At 32.1% G+C, this 19,373-nt stretch overlaps 1 protein-coding gene across 1 annotated transcript; it reads right to left on the bottom strand.

The window, feature by feature from the left end:
* Positions 1-1,516: 1,516 nt before the first annotated feature.
* Positions 1,517-3,597, bottom strand: LOC115974418 (thioredoxin H-type-like). The gene is made up of 3 exons (XM_031094786.1): positions 3,511-3,597; positions 1,873-1,995; positions 1,517-1,742 (listed from the first exon to the last, which is right to left on the bottom strand). Exons 1-3 carry the CDS (start codon positions 3,595-3,597, stop codon positions 1,602-1,604), a joined length of 351 nt encoding a protein of 116 aa, XP_030950646.1. The 3' UTR covers positions 1,517-1,601.
* Positions 3,598-19,373: the final 15,776 nt, after the last annotated feature.

Below are 19,373 nucleotides of genomic sequence, written 5' to 3' on the forward strand. Positions count from 1 at the left end.
AGCTTAGCCCCCTCTATCCTGTGCGTGAAGGGTGATTGAGAGATGCGGTCCTAGGCCTTACTCATGGCGTCGTTTACTAGGCCCTTGTAAGACGAACTTTTGTGGCCGCGTTTGTGAGGTTGCTCTTCCTCATAGGAGAAGGTTTCACTTGGTGGGGTTCTTGACCTTCGCCTGTACTCATTGTCCTCCTCATCGCTGGTGTCCGAACTGGGGGAAGGACGCCTTCGCTGTGCTCGGCGCAACTTCTTCTTCAAGTCGTCAATTTCTTGCTGTAGAGCCCTATTATCATCCCGCTTTTGGGATGCATGGCCTTTCCCTTTCGAGCGACTTCTGCTCATGTGGGAGGTATTTATGCTACCCTCTCGTCGCTTGTCTTGATCTCTTTCCCATTCAAGGTTTAGAAAGTTGTCCTGCCGTTGGGAGTCTGCGTGTCCCGTTTGGCGCAGACCTGATCCTTCCATCTTTAACGGTCTCACTTGCTGAGGCACAAGTTCTTCCCACAGACGGCGCCAATTGTAGGGTCACAATTTAGAGCCCAGGCCCAACAGGTATGGGAATCTGGTCCAAGGAGCCCAAAACAATGAATTTGTAGAGAGTGGACTATAGAACTAGGCCTTAACGAAGTATATTCTAGCTAAAGATAAAAATTCCCTTCGCATCAATAGATCTCTGGTCCGAAAAGACGCATGGAATGAACATGGGTCACTGTTCACAGACTATGGTTCTTGTACCGTTCTTCTGTTCTCACTTTTTTTTTTTTCATCCCCCTCTTCATGAGGACTCCCTTTTCGTATATAATCTTCTTGAAGTCATTAGGGCTTTATACTTGTTGATCATCTGGACCCTCACTTGAGTGTCTGTCCCATCGGACATCCCCCACATCTTTTTGTGAGTTGTGGTAGCCAAGGCAGTACTGTTTACAGGTCCTCTCCACATTAATGCGGCCAGAAAAGTGGCTGCAATGCATTTAATGTGGCAGCTGCAGCCTCCCCTTGGACACCCAATGTTTCCTTCCTTCACACGGGCCCGTGGGACTCATCCTTGTTACTAATGCCCGTTGGGGAGGTCCTTCTAGCAGGCAGAGTGCATGCCTGTGCCATATTTGTTACGTCCGAGGAGACATTTCTCCTTGGACCACCTTCTAAACATTTTTAGGCCCACAGGAATTGGGCTGGGAACCCTTTTAGCACCCACGTCTTCTCCTCAGACGTGGTCGAACTTCCCATACGGGGCCCAAGGCCCATTGTATGATCTTGGGCCCTTGCCCCTACAATACCATTGCATTACATTTTCTTTTTATATCTCTCGTGTTTGCAAAACTCTGAGAAAATCAAAGATAAATAGCTATGTTATCAATCAAATATTTAAATTTTAAGTTTTTGTAATTCAAATTTATATATAAAGAAAAATAAGTTTGTAAATCGACTATTGAATAACATATGATAAATACAAAATATGTAACAATGTTAATTTTTGTAGCTACATACAAGCACACATTTTAGACATCTACTACTAGAGCCATCGCTCTATTCTTATTATCCAATGAAAACTAGAAAAAACTCAAAACAGTAGTGGGGTTTATATATCCTCCATATTACATATCATTCAACAGTAGTGGCATGCTTTGCTATAGTCATCTGCAACTCCTCTTTCTTTGAACCCACAACCTTGTCCACTAATTTGCCTTCTTTCAAGAACAAGAAGGTTGGTATCGCCTCCACAGCCCATTCATCAGCTACAGTCTGCAGAAAAGTTAAAATCAAACATATATTGGTTTGAATTGAACTACGCAGGAATTTCAATTTCATACCAGTTAATGTAGAATCAGATTAGGTTATTAATTAGAAACATGTTAGGAATAGATTTGTTTACCTTCAATTCATCTACATCAACCTTCAAGAATATGACATTAGGGGCATTCTTAGCCATCTCTACCACAATTGGGGCAATGAAACGGCATGGTCCACACCATGATGCTGTGAAATCCACCACCACCTATCATGCAGCTTTCTTAGTAAATGGCATAAATATTTTTTTCAAGAGATTCTATGAATCAAGACAAAAACAGAGCTAAAAACAGGAAAATGGAAACTCAATTCTCGCGCAACTGATAACCTAGGTTGCTCGGACTAGTACAGGTTTGATACTACGACACAAGCAATTTTTGAAAAATTATAATATGATACAGCCAATAAGAGATTGTTATGACACAGGTATGACACATATATGGCACCCCAAATGAAGTGTCAGTGCTTCCTAGCTAATAACATTAAGAGCAAAACTTAGGCATAGTTCCCTTACCGACAATACCCTATTGGCTAATATAACACAAATAATATTATATCCCTTAACAACAATTAAATTCAATCATATGTCTTATTGGTCAATTCAATTACATGGTTAAATTTAATTTAAACATATGATATAACACCTAAAGAATTGTAACTAGTTAAGCCATAAAGTTAATTGCTACAAGGACAAAGTTCTTTTCTTTTCCCCCAATGATATAATGTTTCTCAAAAACCAGACAAACACTTTATATGTATGTTAAAGCATCTAACTTAAGGAAATTTCTTAAGTACTGTACTCCCAGAGCACGAGGAAATAATGCTACCTCTTCTTACATTCACAGTGGACCCCATTATAAATGTAATGAGTGAACTCCACTATGAATATAAGAGAAGGGAGTATTATTTTCTGTACTCCAGAAATACCTAAAAATTACTTCTAATCAAAAGTTAACCAATTCTAATATTCAAGATGGGGCCATTCAAGGATTCAAAAATATCTAATTAGACTAAAGCTACAAATATATTATAGAGACAATACCAATACCCTTTTTTTGTATAATAAAAGTTATATATCTTCAAAATATTGTGTGACAATTAACTTTTATACCCTGTACTTTCTCAAAAAAAAAAAAAAAAAAAAAACTTTATACCCTGTAACATGGAATGACGATATCTAATTGAAATTTAGAAGGGGTGATAAGTCTCAAGGAGAAAAAAGAAAAGAAAAAAAGAACCGTTCCAGTATTAGTTTAGTGCTTTTCTCTCTTAGAAAAAACTAAATCTAGATCATTCGAATACGTTATTGAAATTTATCGCTTTGAATTTAAGAAAGGAAAAAAAAAGTCAATGCAAGTTGATTACAAACATTCTAGGTAAGCTAATTTTGTGCAAAAAAAAGAAGAGTTCAATATAAATAAATCATCAAAAACTCAATAAACAAAAATTAGAATAAGGAGTAAACTCATATGTATATAAAAAAGAAAGAGTAAAATTCATGTATATATCTATTACTTAAAAAATGTGTAACTCTTATGATAGGAATAATTTGAACCTATATATATATATATATATATATGTAATTGTCATTATTTTTAATTGTATCGTACATATACACCGGTTATATACCAGTAATAATAGTGATCAAATAAGAAAAGAAAAACACTATACCGACAAACAAAGGAAAAAAAAATGAAGAAGGGTGGCTGTTAAATGGCAATACCAGTTTCTTAGACTCATTTCCCTTTTCAATGTTCTGAGTCCAAGCCTCAACAGTGTGGCAATCAATCACTTGGTTCACTTCCGCCATTTTTTCTCTCTATTTATTTTTTTTTTTGTAAGAAAAGTCAGATTCGCAGGTAAAGATTTTGTTTGATGTTTTGAACGATGAAAGACACCTATGCTATGTCTTTAATTATTTATAGTGAATCATTTTGATTAGATGAATAGATTTCGATAATCGAAGTGATAAGGTCGGCCAGGTTTGACTTGGTTGAATCCAGTTAAACCTATTTGTATCCTTTGTAAAAAATTCGATATAGAAATAGAATGAATATAGACAATTCAATGATTTTTTATAACCCTTTTAACTCGAACATGATAAACCTTATATAGGTATAGTATCAGCTCTACGTATATTTCATAGATTGTGATCACATACAATACCTTGATGCAATAACTCACTTTTTTTCACTAAAATTTTTTCATTTTTTCATTTTGCAACTTTTTAACTTTAACTTTTTTTTTAATATATTTAATTTAATGGTTGAGGTTGAAAGTTACTTTTTTTTTTTTTTTCAATTTTCAATTTCAATCCATATTTCACCAAGGTTATAATGGTAAACATGTAAGAGTTTTATTTTTTTAATCTACTCCATAATTTAAATAATTTGTAGATCAACTTCTTTTTTTTTTTTTTTTTTTTGGAGAATGAATTTGTAGATCAACTTGGTATCTCTAATAGTAAACATGTACAGATTTTTTCACCTACTCCACATCTAAATAATCTGTAGCTCAACTAGGCATTTTCAAATCCCCACTCCTCCAATATCGAATTTTTAATTAAAAAAAAACTTATTTAATTTTTTTTTCATAAATAGTCAAGTCTTTAGGAGGGAGCTTCACACACATATACACTTAAATTAAACTAGAGTAAAATAAATTACAAAAATAAATTAAATAATATAATATTTCTCTTAATTTATTTTGAAGTTTTTATGAAACAAATTATAAAATTTTAAAAAGGTTTAAATTGTTTTTATTTTAAAATTATTTGATACTTTTTATAAAAAAAAATTTCCTAAAATGAACTGTGTCTACCTCAATTTTAGTGGCAAAGCCACACTGTGTGTTATATTTACAATATTTTTACAACAAATTCTAAATGATGAGTTGTTATGGGCTGTTACCCGTGAGAAAAAAAAGTTATTTAAGTTGTGGGTTAAAACTAGAACCAAATATAACTTACTAATTAAGGTTTGTTGTCAAATTATTGTAAAAATATTGTGATTGTATCACTTCTCAAGCAATTATCCTCCTCTACTAGATAACCACGTGTGTGGTTAAAATCCTTACTACAAAAGCAAGTGTGTGGCGTGTAGGCTACCTTGTTCTTAAAATATTAAAATAATCAATATATCATAATATTATAAATGTATATGATTAAAATATATCATTTTTGTAGGTACTTAGAAACTAAAAGCCCAAACCCACGAAGAACAGTGCTACCTTGCCTTTCAAACCAAGGCCAAACAATAGAATTTCTTTAGAGAGTGGGAAAATATTTCAAGTGCAGTTCAAAAACTAGGTTCAAGTCTAAGACCGAAAAGCCTTGGGTAATAGAAAGGAATAACATAAGTAGACAGTGAGAAAAAAAACTCTCCTCGGGTAGGTTCGAGGATTAGTTTTTTATATATAATGTTTAAGTTCTACACCAAATAAAGTACTGTTCACTTTCTCTTTTTTCTATTTCATAAACCAAAATCTCCATCCCTTTTTCTGGGAGACTCCCCTCCTTTTATATCCCCCTTCTTTGCATCCTAGCCCTCCATTTGTATGCCTCTAGGCGTTCCTAAGGATACTTGTCCCATCAAAATTTTGCTGAAAGTGGTGGAAAGGGCTGCTAGCTATGAAGTTATTGTTCAAGGGTCATTTTCTCATTAATGCAGCTGATAAGGTTGGTGTAGAGCATTCAATGCGGAGGAGGAAAGTGTTCCTTCCAGGAAACTTCCTCCCTTCTTCTTTGCCTTCGTTGCTACCCCCTCTCCTTACCCTATAGAACATCACAAGACGCCAATTGTTTTGACTATGCTTCCATCCTCGGGTGGGAGAAATCTACGGAGCGCGTTTATCTCCTTGGGTGTGGATTAAGCAATCTAATCCCTAATCCAATCCTCCGCAGTCCTCGGACCCCTCACAATTTTTATCATTTAATTTATATATAAAATAATATAACATTTATTTGGTTGTAGTTATTATATTTTTAATATATATTGAAACTTGAATGATTTGTCTTTTATTTAGCAATCTTTAAATAGTATTTTTTAGAATTTTAGTCATTATATTTGATGATATTTGAGAATCAATAGGCTGGATTGCTTCGGACTATGGTGATGGCTATGAATCCTGAAAAGAAAGAAAGAATTATCAAAGGTGACCGGTGTGACCTGGCTAAGAACCCTCCGACGGTTAAGTCAGTTTTCTCTCTAGGACACAAGGATGAAAAATAGTAAATGGTTGGAACTTTGTTTTTGGTAGATAGGACTTGCTCCTTTTATAGAGAGTTTGACGTAGGTCTACTTGTTTGGGATCCATCACCATTGTGGATGATGTCGGTGGTTAATGAAGAAAATGGGGTTTGTGGAACGAAGTGTATGGAATTCCTTCTACGTACCAAGCAACGTGTCATGTTTTGCTTATGTAGAACATTTGGAGAATTTCTGGTAGAATTTACCATGTACAATTTGATCGTCCATGGGTATAGTCGTCTATAACATGGTATTGTCTATAACATAGTCTTCTATGGACGAGTTCTTTTTGGTGGATCCCATTATTCTTAATGAAGGGTCTTGTTCATTAATTTTGTCATTCTGTTGTGGTTTTCCTTGGGTGTGATCAATATGTGGACGACAACCAAGGACGGGCTACACTTAGTTGATCCCCATCAATATTTAATGGATGATAATTTAATTTGAAAAATCTAGGTTCATGGACAAGTTTAGGGGACGGAAATTCAAAAATAATACACCTTTGGGTTATGATTATTAAATTGTATGTACATTACTATTAGTATGGATATAATTAATATATATACAGAGGAAAAATTAATTGTCTAATTTTATGTTTAGCCCCCAAAATATAAATTCCTGGCTCCACCACTGCTTAATTGGTGTTGACCTTCTTAATATAGGCCTATTATTATTATTATTTTTAATTTATTTGCTAATAAGTTAAAATCAATATTCTTTAATATTGTTTGGTGTCTTTGTGTGGTAGTGAGTAGTGACACGCATCGTTTTTTGATAGATTAGCTACTGGACCAACATTTTTTTGTGGTAGTTGAGTTTGGAACCTATGCCATAGGTTGCCTGTTAGCCGTTATCATTGTATGAAGTCGTTTAACCACCGCAAACCCTTGGTGTGATGGTCACTCTATAAGTATAAGTGCTTGTGGGGTATGGGAGGCAAGGGCCAGGATTCAAGTTTCCAGGAGAGAGCTTCACACATATATACACTTAGATTAATCTAGAGTAGAATTTTTATCTTGTATAAAAAAAATATATATAAAAAAAATTAAGGAATGAAGCCTTTACAAATAATTGTGAAGAAATATGTTAGATTGTTATGATTCATGAGTAAGGTTCTGTATATTTAGCAATATTAAATGAATATATTTGTCTTTACCCAAGTAATCGTATTTAGCTTGAATGTATTTAGCAATGTCATTATATAAAACCATTTGATAATAAATGGGGAGAGTAAAATAGAAAGTGAGTGAAACTTATCTTTGCCAAACTCATCTTAGTTGCATGCGTTGGCAAAGATAAGGAGTAACCAACCTTTCTCTCTTTGTCAAAACAAGTGCAAAGCATACGGGAGAAGTTGAGTCCAAGAATTTTTTACACAAGCGTGGATTGCAACAACTATATGTGGACCTTTGTTCCCTATCATAATAATGATGTACAAAAAGAAAGAAAAGTGCAATAAAGATAATATACATCAAATTACTCCTTATGAGATATTAATTGAAGCAAGATAAGTGAAACAAAGGAGAGAGAGAGCTAGGGTACTTGGAGAGTACTGCCGAGTGAAAAAGAATCACTATAAAATCACCTTAGAATCCACTGAATTATAGATAAAGAGTGTTTTTGATTTTTCTAATTTTGTTTGGTTGGATGATAGAAAATATTTGTGTTTTCCACTGTATGTGTTTGGTAAGGAGAGTGAAAAGTGTTGCCATTTTTTCATGATTTGTGATTTGACGAGAACAATCTCATCCCCAGTAGATGCAGATGCAGATAGAAGGAAGTTTCCACTTGTGTTTGGGCTGCTATACAATGGGTTGTTCATGGGCTAGCTTATGGGTTTTATAAGCTCTCCAAGTTTACATTCATAGGCTCTTTTATGCCCTTCAAAGTCCAAACCACAACTCCTTGTATCTTCCCCGATTTAAAGTATACACCTTCATCCGTATGTTTGGGCTTTCCCTATTTAATGCACATTTCGATAGATCCATAGTTGTGAGAAAGTGTCCTCAACAAATAGCTTATTGTATTTGTTTAAATATTGATTTCATATGTCTATAATATATTGTGATTTTTAAGGATCTGATTAATTTTAAAAAAAAAAAAAAAAATCATCTCTCTTTTGTAATTTTAAAGTTGTTCTATCAATTCTTAAAAGTCCAACGGATTCATGGTTTAATAACTAAAGAAACTTGCAATTTGAACTTACCCAGTTATACCGAGAAGGTCAATTGGCCGTCGTCCGAGCCTAGCCCCTAGCTCCTATCGGAATTCAAATTTCAAAGTTCAAACAAAACGAATTGACCCATATTGTTTTTTTTTTTTTTTTTTTTTTTAAATGCTAAAGGTACTAACACTATGTTTGGTTTGAGGGAAAGAGAGAGAAAAATAAAGTCTTTTCCATTGTTTGGATAGCATAAGAGAAAATAAAACAAGCCAAATTTGATAAAAAAAAACCTATCACTTGGGCCACATTTTTCCCTTTCCCCTTATTCCTTTTATCTTCTCTTCCATTCCATTCTCTCAAAACAAACATAAGGTAAAAATTTTATTACATAAAACTTACAAACTAATATGACTATGAATGTGATTGGTAAGTTTCAATTATGTCAAAACTAAATATTTGATTTTTTTTTTTTTTTATTGGTGATACATTCGTTTGTAAAGCTCAATGTAATAAAATTTGTAATACCTATAGTATTACTCTTGTTTTAAAAAGTAAAAACATGAATACAACATAAAATATTTGTACACGATCAATCAATCTTTTAAAAATATTAATATTACATGGGTTTTATGTTGTTCAACTGGCAAAGTTTTTTGTTGTCGAATATGAATCTGGAATTCGAACCTCGCCTGCATAAAAAACCAATTTGTGCCTTAGCCTGATGATAAAAACAATTATTATCGAGCATGTGTTATAAGTTGAAATTCTATTTATCAAATATATTAGTATTATGCACTTATAATGCACAATTAAACAAAGAATCACATAATAACAACAATAATAATATAATTAAAAATTAGGTAAAAATACCATTTTGGTCCCTACATTTTGGAGCCACAGTCAATATGATCCCTATATTTTGGTAACAGCCAATTTGGTCCCTGTTATTTTGAACTAACAGTCAATTTGGTCCTTACCGTTAACTCATTAATAGAAAATGATTACATGATAAACGGTGTGAATTGTTGGCACACTTGGAGCCTACGTAGCAACTAAAATAATAATAAAACTTTTTTATTAACTTCAAACAATTCCACATCAATAATTAATTTATCAATTTTAAAGAAATTGTTTTTTTTTTTAATAATTCAAATCTGAAATACACTAATCTCTTAAACTGAACCTAGAAAATCAAACTCAAATCAATTTTCACAGATCTCAATTCTTCAATTCTCACCTACACACACCATCGTGTGGCTCAACCATCTACAATTTCTCTTTCCCACAACGGTATCAATCTCTCTTTCCCATCTCCTTAAAGCTATCCACAGTCCAAAATCAACCATCTATAATCCACTCCCAAATAAATCCCAAATCCAAAAATATTCAATCAAGTAATCAATTCAAAGGCGTGGAGAGAGAGAAACTAGCATATGGCCATTACCCACTAAGCCAAAACCTCAACGTTGAAATCTAAACTTATCCATTACTCTTTCTTTAAGCTGTTGGATGAGTGGAAGAAAAGGGACCATCAAGGCCTTGGTGATTTCCATTGAGGAACCGACTGAGTTGTTTGGAGTAGTGGATTGAGTGATTTTTCCATGGCGGGTTTAGCAGAAGCTAAGTTCTTGTTTGGAGTAGTCTTTGTAGACTTGGAGAAAAATTAGCTCTCGAGAATTTCTTAGAACATTATCGTTGTAATGTGTGTAAATTTCAATAAGCATTCTCGATTATTTATATAATAAAGTTTCAACTGGGTTGGTCGGCCTAGATTCCTAAAGTGAAGAACTGAGATTTGTGAAAATTGATTGGGGTTTGATTTTCTGGGTTCAGTTTAAGATTAGCGTGTTTCAGATCTGAATTTCATATATATATATGTATATATATATATATATATATTTTTTTTTTTAATTTCTTTAAAATTTATTACTGATGTGGAATTGTTTGTATAATAAAGTTTTGTTGAGGGTCATTTATGAGAATCCAAGTAGAAAGAAGAAAAGCCCAACAACAAGGGCAGCAAAGAATTGGCAAGCAGATGGCAAAACCATTAAGCCTAAGCAGCAGGAATAATAGATCACAGACCCATGAAATAAACAAATGGGCCTTGAAGAGGCAAGTGGGCTTAAAGAAGCCCGGAAAGAGAGAAATAGCATACCCATGGACAGTATATGATGTAGAAAAGTGAGAAAGAGCCGCTGCAGGCCCAAAGTAATGCAAACAAAGAAAGTAAGGGGTTTATGGCAGGTCCATGAACCCCAAGGATGAGAATAAGGTAATTGGGCCAAGGAAGCACAATGAAGTTAGTAAAAGCTCATGGGAATGTAGAGTTAGTAAAAGGGCCAAGGAAGCCCAAAGAAAGCAAGTGAGCCAAGGATGCCTAAGAGAAAGACAAAAAGAGACAAAGGAGCCCATAAGTAGGAAAACCAATAGCCATACCAAGCCACTGGGGGAAAGAGTAAACGGCTGGCCTAAAGAGTCCCAGCAGGAATAACAGAACAATATGGCAGGAAATGAGGGAAATCAAGAAGTGGGCCAAAGAAATGTAAGGTCCATCATCAAATAAGGCCCAGCTCCTAAGAGGAGCGGGAAATCGAAAAGCAGCCCACATAAAATGTCAAAGAAAACGGACGGCAGGCTATGCAGGCAAGCCTCCAAAGCACGGTAGACGAATGGACAGCAGACAGATTTTGGACACATATGGAAGGAAGGCATGTGTAAGGCTCAAGTACTACCAGCCTGTACCCAGCTAATATAAGGCATGATGAGGTCGGGGGTCAGAGATTCAGAGGGCATGGTTTGGTGGTGGAGAGAGGGGAAAAAATCTATTTTTGAGGTTCCGGCTCAGGCTCTTTCGGGGAAGTGTCCTGCTGGGATAACTTACTACCCAAAAGAAGCAAGCTAAGTTGGAACCACTAGGTACATGCCATAAGGGATAGGGAGAGAGAAAGAACACAGACCGTAGCAGGAAAGGGTGCCACGGCAGAAAAGCAAACAAAATGCTCTTCTTTGTCTAGTGATAGGGGGTGGCACATAGACAGAACAGTAATGATCGACCAGTACACCCAGACCAAAAAAATGAGGTGAAGGGCTAAAACAATAAAATCCGGTCACGACAGGCACTATAAAAAGAGGATCTTGCCGTGAACAGAAAAACAGAGTAGCAACGGGAACCTTAACTAAGAAATAGGAATTTGAAAAGAGAAACCAAGAAATAAAAAAATAAAAAATAAAAAACTAGTGGGAAGGAAAGAAAGAAAACAACTAGAAAGAAAATAAAGTGAGAATTAGAACAGCAAGCATGCACCGGTAGATTGATTCCCTCTCATCTTCACGAAATCTTGCTCTCTGTGAAAACCACAAGGAGCCTTTGTGCACAAACCACTTAGGTCCGTTTCTCTCAGGGCAGTTAATCTCCATGGCAGGACTTTTCCTGAGAGATTAATTACGTTGAGAAGGAATGTTCTTTCCTCTCTGGTTTTGTTCCTACGAACCAGATTTTAGTTGATTTTCTTCATCTTCTGATTAATCCATACATATTAATATTTGTTCACTTTTGGTCTGTTCTTTTCCTTCTGTATAAGTGATTATTATTGTTGTAACTGTGTTTGAGGGTTGTTTGGTCATTTCCCATTGAGTAGCTAGATATTTTATTTATTTTATTATTATTATGCTTGTCTGCCACAACTTGTCTGAAATAGCTCTGCCTGCCACAAGCACGTTCCTGGCAAACTTGGCTTAGTTTGCGCACAAGCCGGACCAACTTAAGTTGTAGCTGGACTGGTCCCAACTCTCTTATCCAAAAAACTTGGGCTTAGTGCCGCAAAAAGCAGCCCAACACCACTAGCACAACCCACCACTTTACAAGTTTCAACTGGGTTGGTAGGCCTAGATTCCTAAAGTGAAAAATTGAGATTTGTGAAAATTGATTGGGGTTTGATTTTCTGGGTTCAGTTTAAGATTAGCGTGTTTCAGATCTGAATTTAAATTTTTTTTTTTATAATTTCTTTAAAAATTAATAAATTAATTACTGATGTGGAATTGTTTGAAGGTAATAAAAAAGTTTTATTATTATTTTAGTTGCCACATAGGCTCCAAGTGTGCCAACAATGCACAGCGTTTGCCACATAGACATTTTCCGTTAATGAGTTAATGGTAGGGACCAAATTGAGTGCTAATTCATAATAACATGAACCGAATTAAACTGTTATCAAAATATAGGGACCAAATTGACCGTGACCTCAAAATGTAGGAACCAAAATTGTGTTTTCGCCTAAAAATTACAATAGATTAGAAAATAATGTAAAATATTTGATTAAAAAAACAATAAATAATTAAACTCCTTTCGAAATTTTAATAATTGAGTTTTAATTGAAGTACTATTTTAACTGTATTATATCATTGACCTAGCAAAAAAAGAAAACTGTATTATATCATTGGTAGCAGAATATTTCCTTTTAAAATAAATTATTATATTAATAATTTTAATGTAATTATAGTAAGTTTTGTGAAGAAAATAGGTTGTACAACTTGTAATATTTACATTGAAATTTTAATCAAAGTATTATTTTCTTAAAACATTTTTTACAGTTTGGCAATATAGTTTCACATTATTTTCAACTAGTCGCTAACTCGTGCGATGCACGAGAAATGTATTGAGTACAATATATAATTTAATCTTTGTTTATTTTACTACAACACCAAAATTGAATTTGTAAAATAAAATCATATAGCTAAAACATTTGTTAATAGCTATACGTTTCAAACATTTATTAAATTATATTATTATTATTATTATTATTATTATTATTATTATCAACTTAACAGTATTTTAATATATGATACCAACATGCTTCAAGAAAATGTCCAACACTGAAAACAATTTTGAAAACAAACTCAACTAAACAGTTTGATGAATAAATATATTACAATTAATAATATAAGCCAAGAAATAAACTTTGAAACCAATATGAACAAAATCCACGTCAAACAAAACCATTTCGATCATTAAGAATATGACTCACTAAAGTCATGAAAAACACAGGATTCATTACAAAAAAAAAAAAAAAAACATCTTTAGTCTTTATAGATTTTCCCTAAGTACCCAGATACGATGACACATACTCACACAAAAATCATTAAAGAAAGAATCAAAGAACATACACAACATGTACATACGCTATGAAAGTAAAAATACGAAAAACAAAAAAGACGTAAACACGGACAATTAAAGAAAAAATATAGGAAAAAAAAGTTAGGAATAGAAATATAAGATAAAGATGAGTTACCCTAAAAAAAATAATCCATGGATATTCATTGAAATCTTCTAGATAATTTCTAATAATAGAAAAAATAAAACCCAAAAGTTATGATGTTAAAACTTCCAAAAGGCCAAATTTTTTTTTTTTTTTTTTTTAAATCAGAAGATTCAAAGCTTCAAAAGTATTGAAATAAAACTATATATATATATATATAATTATGCAATAGAGAAATACAATAGAAAGAAGGGAATCCATGATTATAGCTTTTCTACTATTGAAATTGGCCAGACAATTAAATGTATTGCAAAAAATGAACTTAAAAATTCATATGTAAACCAAACAATTAGAAGATTTTGAGTCAAGAATTTATTAAAACAAAACAAAAATAATGTGACTACACAATGGAGAAATATAATAAACAAAAAAAAATGTCTACACAACATAGAAATATTAGAGAAATATGAGTTACCTTTTAAATGTTAAAATTCAAAATATTAAAACTTTTAAAAGGTTAAAAAAATTTGAAGATTTAATTAAAAGATTCAGGCCCAGCAATTAAATAAACAAAACAACAATTGACAAACTTATAAGAACAAGCAACAAATCTATAATTTTTATTGAACAAATCAAATAACCCTAACCTTGATGCATTGACCGAAGAAGGAAAGGAGTCCAATACATAAGTGGAATATGTGAATTGCGAAGCATGAGCCGCCCTCAAAAAATATCTTGAAGAAAAATAAGTTTTAAGGAGAAAATTGTGTTGCAGCAAAAGAAGATAATTGCAGATCTAATCATAAAATCTAAAATAAAAAGAATTTAAAATAAAAATAATAAAAAAATAGTGGTGACCAACGGCCATACATATAAATATAAGATATTGACCAACCTTTATAAAAAGATGTCAGTTTCAATATTCACTTTGTGGTGAGAGTCCTCAAACATCATTTTCTCCACGAATAATTTTTGGGACTTAGGTTTTCTATGCAAGCAATTCTTAAATAGGAGAGAGTAGAGGCGGTGGGAGAGTGTCCTTATTTGGCTAGAAGTCTAATTTGCATTGGAAAAAGAAAACAGTGATGAGATGAAAATTTTAATTTAATTTAAATATTGTACTGACGTGAAAAATTGTGGGAGTTTCAAAAGTTTCGGTTTTATATATATATATATATATATAGATGAATAATAAGAAGTGGAGGTTTAGTTGATGTAACTAGAAAGCATACATCATGACTTTTATTATATAGTATGTATGGTACACGCTTATTTTTTTTTGTATGTACCATATCTACCTAATTTTAATCATTAATCTTTTATTATAAAAAAATAAGGCATACCCTATTTGAGCATGACGTGAGCTTATATAATATTAATTTTATTGTGAATAATTTGGTTAGAATTACCTTAGAAACTCAATGACTGATGCTTTGGTGGCAACTCCCTTAAAATAAGTAAAAAGTAAAGGACATATGCCCCCTCTTCCCGACAAATCAGACACAGTTAAAAAAAAAATCACAATTTGTATTCACTAAAATTCCAATTGTGAGGATTGGTGTTGAAATTTGTTGTGGACATAGGGTTTAACCAAAACTGAATTATGGTTAGTGTAGGATTTCAAATTTATGAAACTTAGCTAAAATAGACTTTTACCTAAAAGTGAATAATCTTAATTAATGAGAATTTACACTATTTGTTGTGACTTACGAGAGAAGATAATCACTTGCACAACCATGACATCTAAAAGCTGTGTCTGCGTCTACACTCCCTTCTTTTTTCTTTTTCTTTTTTTTCATTTCACACGTTTTGCTGAAAGGCAAGGGAAAATTAGCACTGTAGCAGTACTGTTCATAGGACCCACAGCCACTTTATTCAGAAAAAAAAATATATTAAAAATAGATCCAATGACACTATTCACACATATAAAAATTATTTTGCTACAGTGTTTTCAGTTTTCAGTTTCAGCAACAATAAGTTCAATCCAAACGGACCCCTAATCTCAAATTTTATTATAGGGAAAAAATTAACGGATGACCTAAGAACATTAGTTTAGAAATTATTTTTAAAAACTTTATATAGGAAAGGAAAAAGGTAATTGACTTTTTGGAATATTTTTTATAAAAGTGATATTAAAATCATATTATATATAATAAAAGTTGGGTTTAGACACCGTGGTTACGTCACGTGACTTCACCAAATTGCAAAAAATTTATTAAATTTTTAGATTTTTAAAGAACTAAAAATGAATAGTATATTACCAGGACTCTAATTCATTTTTATCATTAAGTAGTTTATCTCTTTAAAAAAAATACAGAAATAAAAATTTACTTTTTGGCCACTGCGTAGAGAATTAGACACACGCAAAAATTGGTGTGGTTGTTGCTAACATACTCAAAAGCTCAAGAAAGATCATCCAGCATGGCTCCAACCATATCTTACCTATGGTATTCTTTTCTCTTCGTTTAATTTGTTGTTTTAGATGCTTCACGGTATTGAATAACTGCTTTGGTTTGGTTTGTAACATAGATTTGTTGTAAATTTTTATTTAGATTCAAATATGAAGTAGCAAATATATATGGTTTATGATCTATTGAGGTTAGGGGTTATGATTTAATTTTAGGTTGGACCAATAATTCGCAGGTAGAGGTAATAGATGCCACCAAAGTATCTTGATATTTTTATTCTTATTGTTTGACCTTTTTTAATATTTTACCACATTACTTTCAAGATCTCACAAATTTCCACATCACAAATCCTTTTTATTTTTTAATTATAAAAAGATTAAGGCTTCGCTTGGGAGTTCATAAGGGAATGGAATAGAATGGAATGGAATGATCATAAGAGAATGGAAAGGAATGGAATGGAATGTATTTAAGTAAGGAAAATGAATAAAAAATAATGGAACGAAATGGAATTAGGTAACCTTGATTGGATGTTTTAAAATAAACGAATGGAGAGGAATGAAAATGAATGGAATGTAAGTAATCTTGTTCAGGAGCAACATGGAGGGAATGGAATGGAATCATTTTATGACAATATTACTATTAGACCCCTATTTTAAAATAAAGAATTGAATATACAGGGGTATTTTGGGAGTTTTAGTAAAAAAATTATTAAATCTAATTTCATTCCCTCCCATTCCTCCCAATTTCGGGGGAATGAAAATTTGAGATTTTAAGGGAATAGAAAGGAATGAGTGTTCCCTCCTACTCATTCCATTCCTTCCTACTTAAACTCCCAAACAAGGGAATGAGCTTTCCATTCACTCCATTAAAACTCCCAAACAAGAAAATAGAAGAATATTATAAAATAATTATTTTCATTCCTTTCCATTCCATTCTATTCTCTCCTCCCAAGCGGAGCCTAAGTCTTATTAGGATCAAAGATCCTTGGCATGCTTGGATGAATTTCAAATAGAAGAGTTTTGCACTTTTAGGATGTCCTCTGTCGGTCACATTATTAATTATTGTATTAGCATTTTAATTGTTAGGCCTATTTGAAATTAATGAGAACTACTGTTTCCATAAAAAAATATAAATAAATAATATCACGCCTATAAGTCTCTTTTTTTATTTTTTAAAAATAAGTCCTATTAGTACTAAAGATTCTTGGAATTCCAAGAAGAAGAGTTTTGTATTTTTATGATTTCCTCTATGATCAAATTCTTATTGTATTAACATTTAATTGTCAAAGTTATTTGAAACCAATTAGAATTGTTGTTACCATATATAAAATAAAATAAAACCTCACGCTACACCTATTATTTGGTTTTTTTTTTTTTTAATAGGTTCAATATAAGAGTTATTTTTTTCTAATCTTTTACTTAAAACAAAAACAAAAATGTAGGAGTTCTTCTTTGTTCAACTTGGGAACCTTTTTTAATTTGGTTTATTATTTGGTTTTTTTTTTTAATAGGTTTAACGTAGGAGTTCTTTTTTCTAATCTTTTGCTAACAAAAAAAAACAAAAAAACGTAGGAGTCCTTTTGGTGGACTATTTGAACCAACAGGATTATTATGCATCGATGATAAAGAAGAATAGAGAAAGAGGCAAAGGATTGAGAATACTTCATACTATTTTAAACTTTTATTAACTATCAGGTGTATCGCACGAGTTAGCGACTATCACGTCTGCTTCATGTAAGATTGTAGGTATAGATTAATATTAGATTAAACAAAAAAATATTATATAGCAAGCGTAAAATAAAAACTACTTCATGTAAGATTGTAGGTAAATTAATATTAGATTAATCATGACTCTAATTCATTCTTATCTCTAATTCATTGTTATCATAAAGTAAGTGTATCTCTAAAAAAAAATGAAATAAAAACTGCAGATTAATCAAGACTCTAATTCATTTATATCTCAAATTCAAAAAATCAAGACTCTAATTCATTCTTATCTCTAATTCATTGTTATCATAAAGTAAGTGTATCTCTAAAAAAAACATACTGCTTCTCGTAAGTTTTTTTTTTTTTTTTTTTGGGTATTAACTTTAACGTAAACAAAAAATAAATAAAAATAAAAATATATAATAACAATCTAGCTTAATAATGTTAACTTTTTTTTTTTTTTGGGATAAAGTATATATATATATATATATATATATAACTAATATGTAATTAACCTAAACTTCTTGATTAGGTAACTTCAAGGAGTTTAGAGTATTTGATTTTTATTTGGACTCCTTTTCTAGGTGGAGTATGTATATATATACACTTTACTTATTTATAATAATTATTTATATTCTACAAGTTTTAATATAAATTGCACGGGCTTCAACTAGTTTTTATAAAATGGTTCATGAAGGTTTAACTATATGTGTAACCATGGTTGTCAAAATCGCGATCCGGATCGTAAAATCGCACGATTTTACGATCCCATCTCACCAAAAAGTTTAAAATCATAGCAGGATCGCAAAAATGATAAGATCGTGTAGGATCGCATAGGATCATAGGATCGTATGGGATCCTACCGATCTTACCGATCCTACCATTTTGGTTGATTTTTTTTTATTTTTTAAAATTTTTTTTTTTTAAGTGGGATTCATTTGGGTAAGATAATCCACCTAAACCCACAAGCCTCATAAGCTCAATAATGAATTGAAGTCCCAAATTTACCCCTATGTCTACATAAAATCTAAAAAAAAAACCTATAGTACTTAAGTTTAATGTTTTCAAAAACAAAACCTAAAATATTTAGATGATGAAATGGGATATGACAATGATAGTGATTAGATTAGAAGAATCTTAGAATGTGAATTCTCTTTTGGATTTCATATTTGTAATTAGCTAGTTTACCTTAGATTGAAAATTCTCTTTTGGATTACATATTGTAAATTTGTAGTTAGCTAGTTTTTATATGCTAATTAGCCTAACTTATTTTGGATTTGGAACTTAGAATTTGGAAAACATTTTCCATATGTGTAGATAATATTTTGGTACTTAGTTGCTAATTAAACATGAACTGAACTTTTTAGATACATTATGTCAAAAGTTAAATATATTTTGTTTCGTTAGAATGACATAAGAACGATGTAGTGCATGCAAATTACATTTTATGATGCAATTTTTTTTTTTTTTAATAGATGGATTCATATTTTAAGTGATTATATAACATACAAAGTCATTATTAATAGGTTTTTTGCTTAAAATTTGAAAATAGGTAGGATCTTACGATCCATGATCTGATCCTACGATCTACGATCCTACCTACCTTCCACGATCCTAAGTAGGATCCTGATTTTGATAACCTTGTGTGTAACTGCGTGAGTCCCAAACTCACTTTAAAAAGAAAATATGGGTATCGAAAATGTGGCCATTTCCATTCTCCCGGGCCCAGCAAGTATAAATCCAAACACCATCAGAATAATTCCCAGATTCATAAGATCTTTTAGCTTGATTGAGAAGCTCGGAAAA

The sequence above is a fragment of the Quercus lobata genome, chromosome 2, assembly GCF_001633185.2.
Source record: "Quercus lobata isolate SW786 chromosome 2, ValleyOak3.0 Primary Assembly, whole genome shotgun sequence".
NCBI classification, from domain to species: domain Eukaryota; kingdom Viridiplantae; phylum Streptophyta; class Magnoliopsida; order Fagales; family Fagaceae; genus Quercus; species Quercus lobata.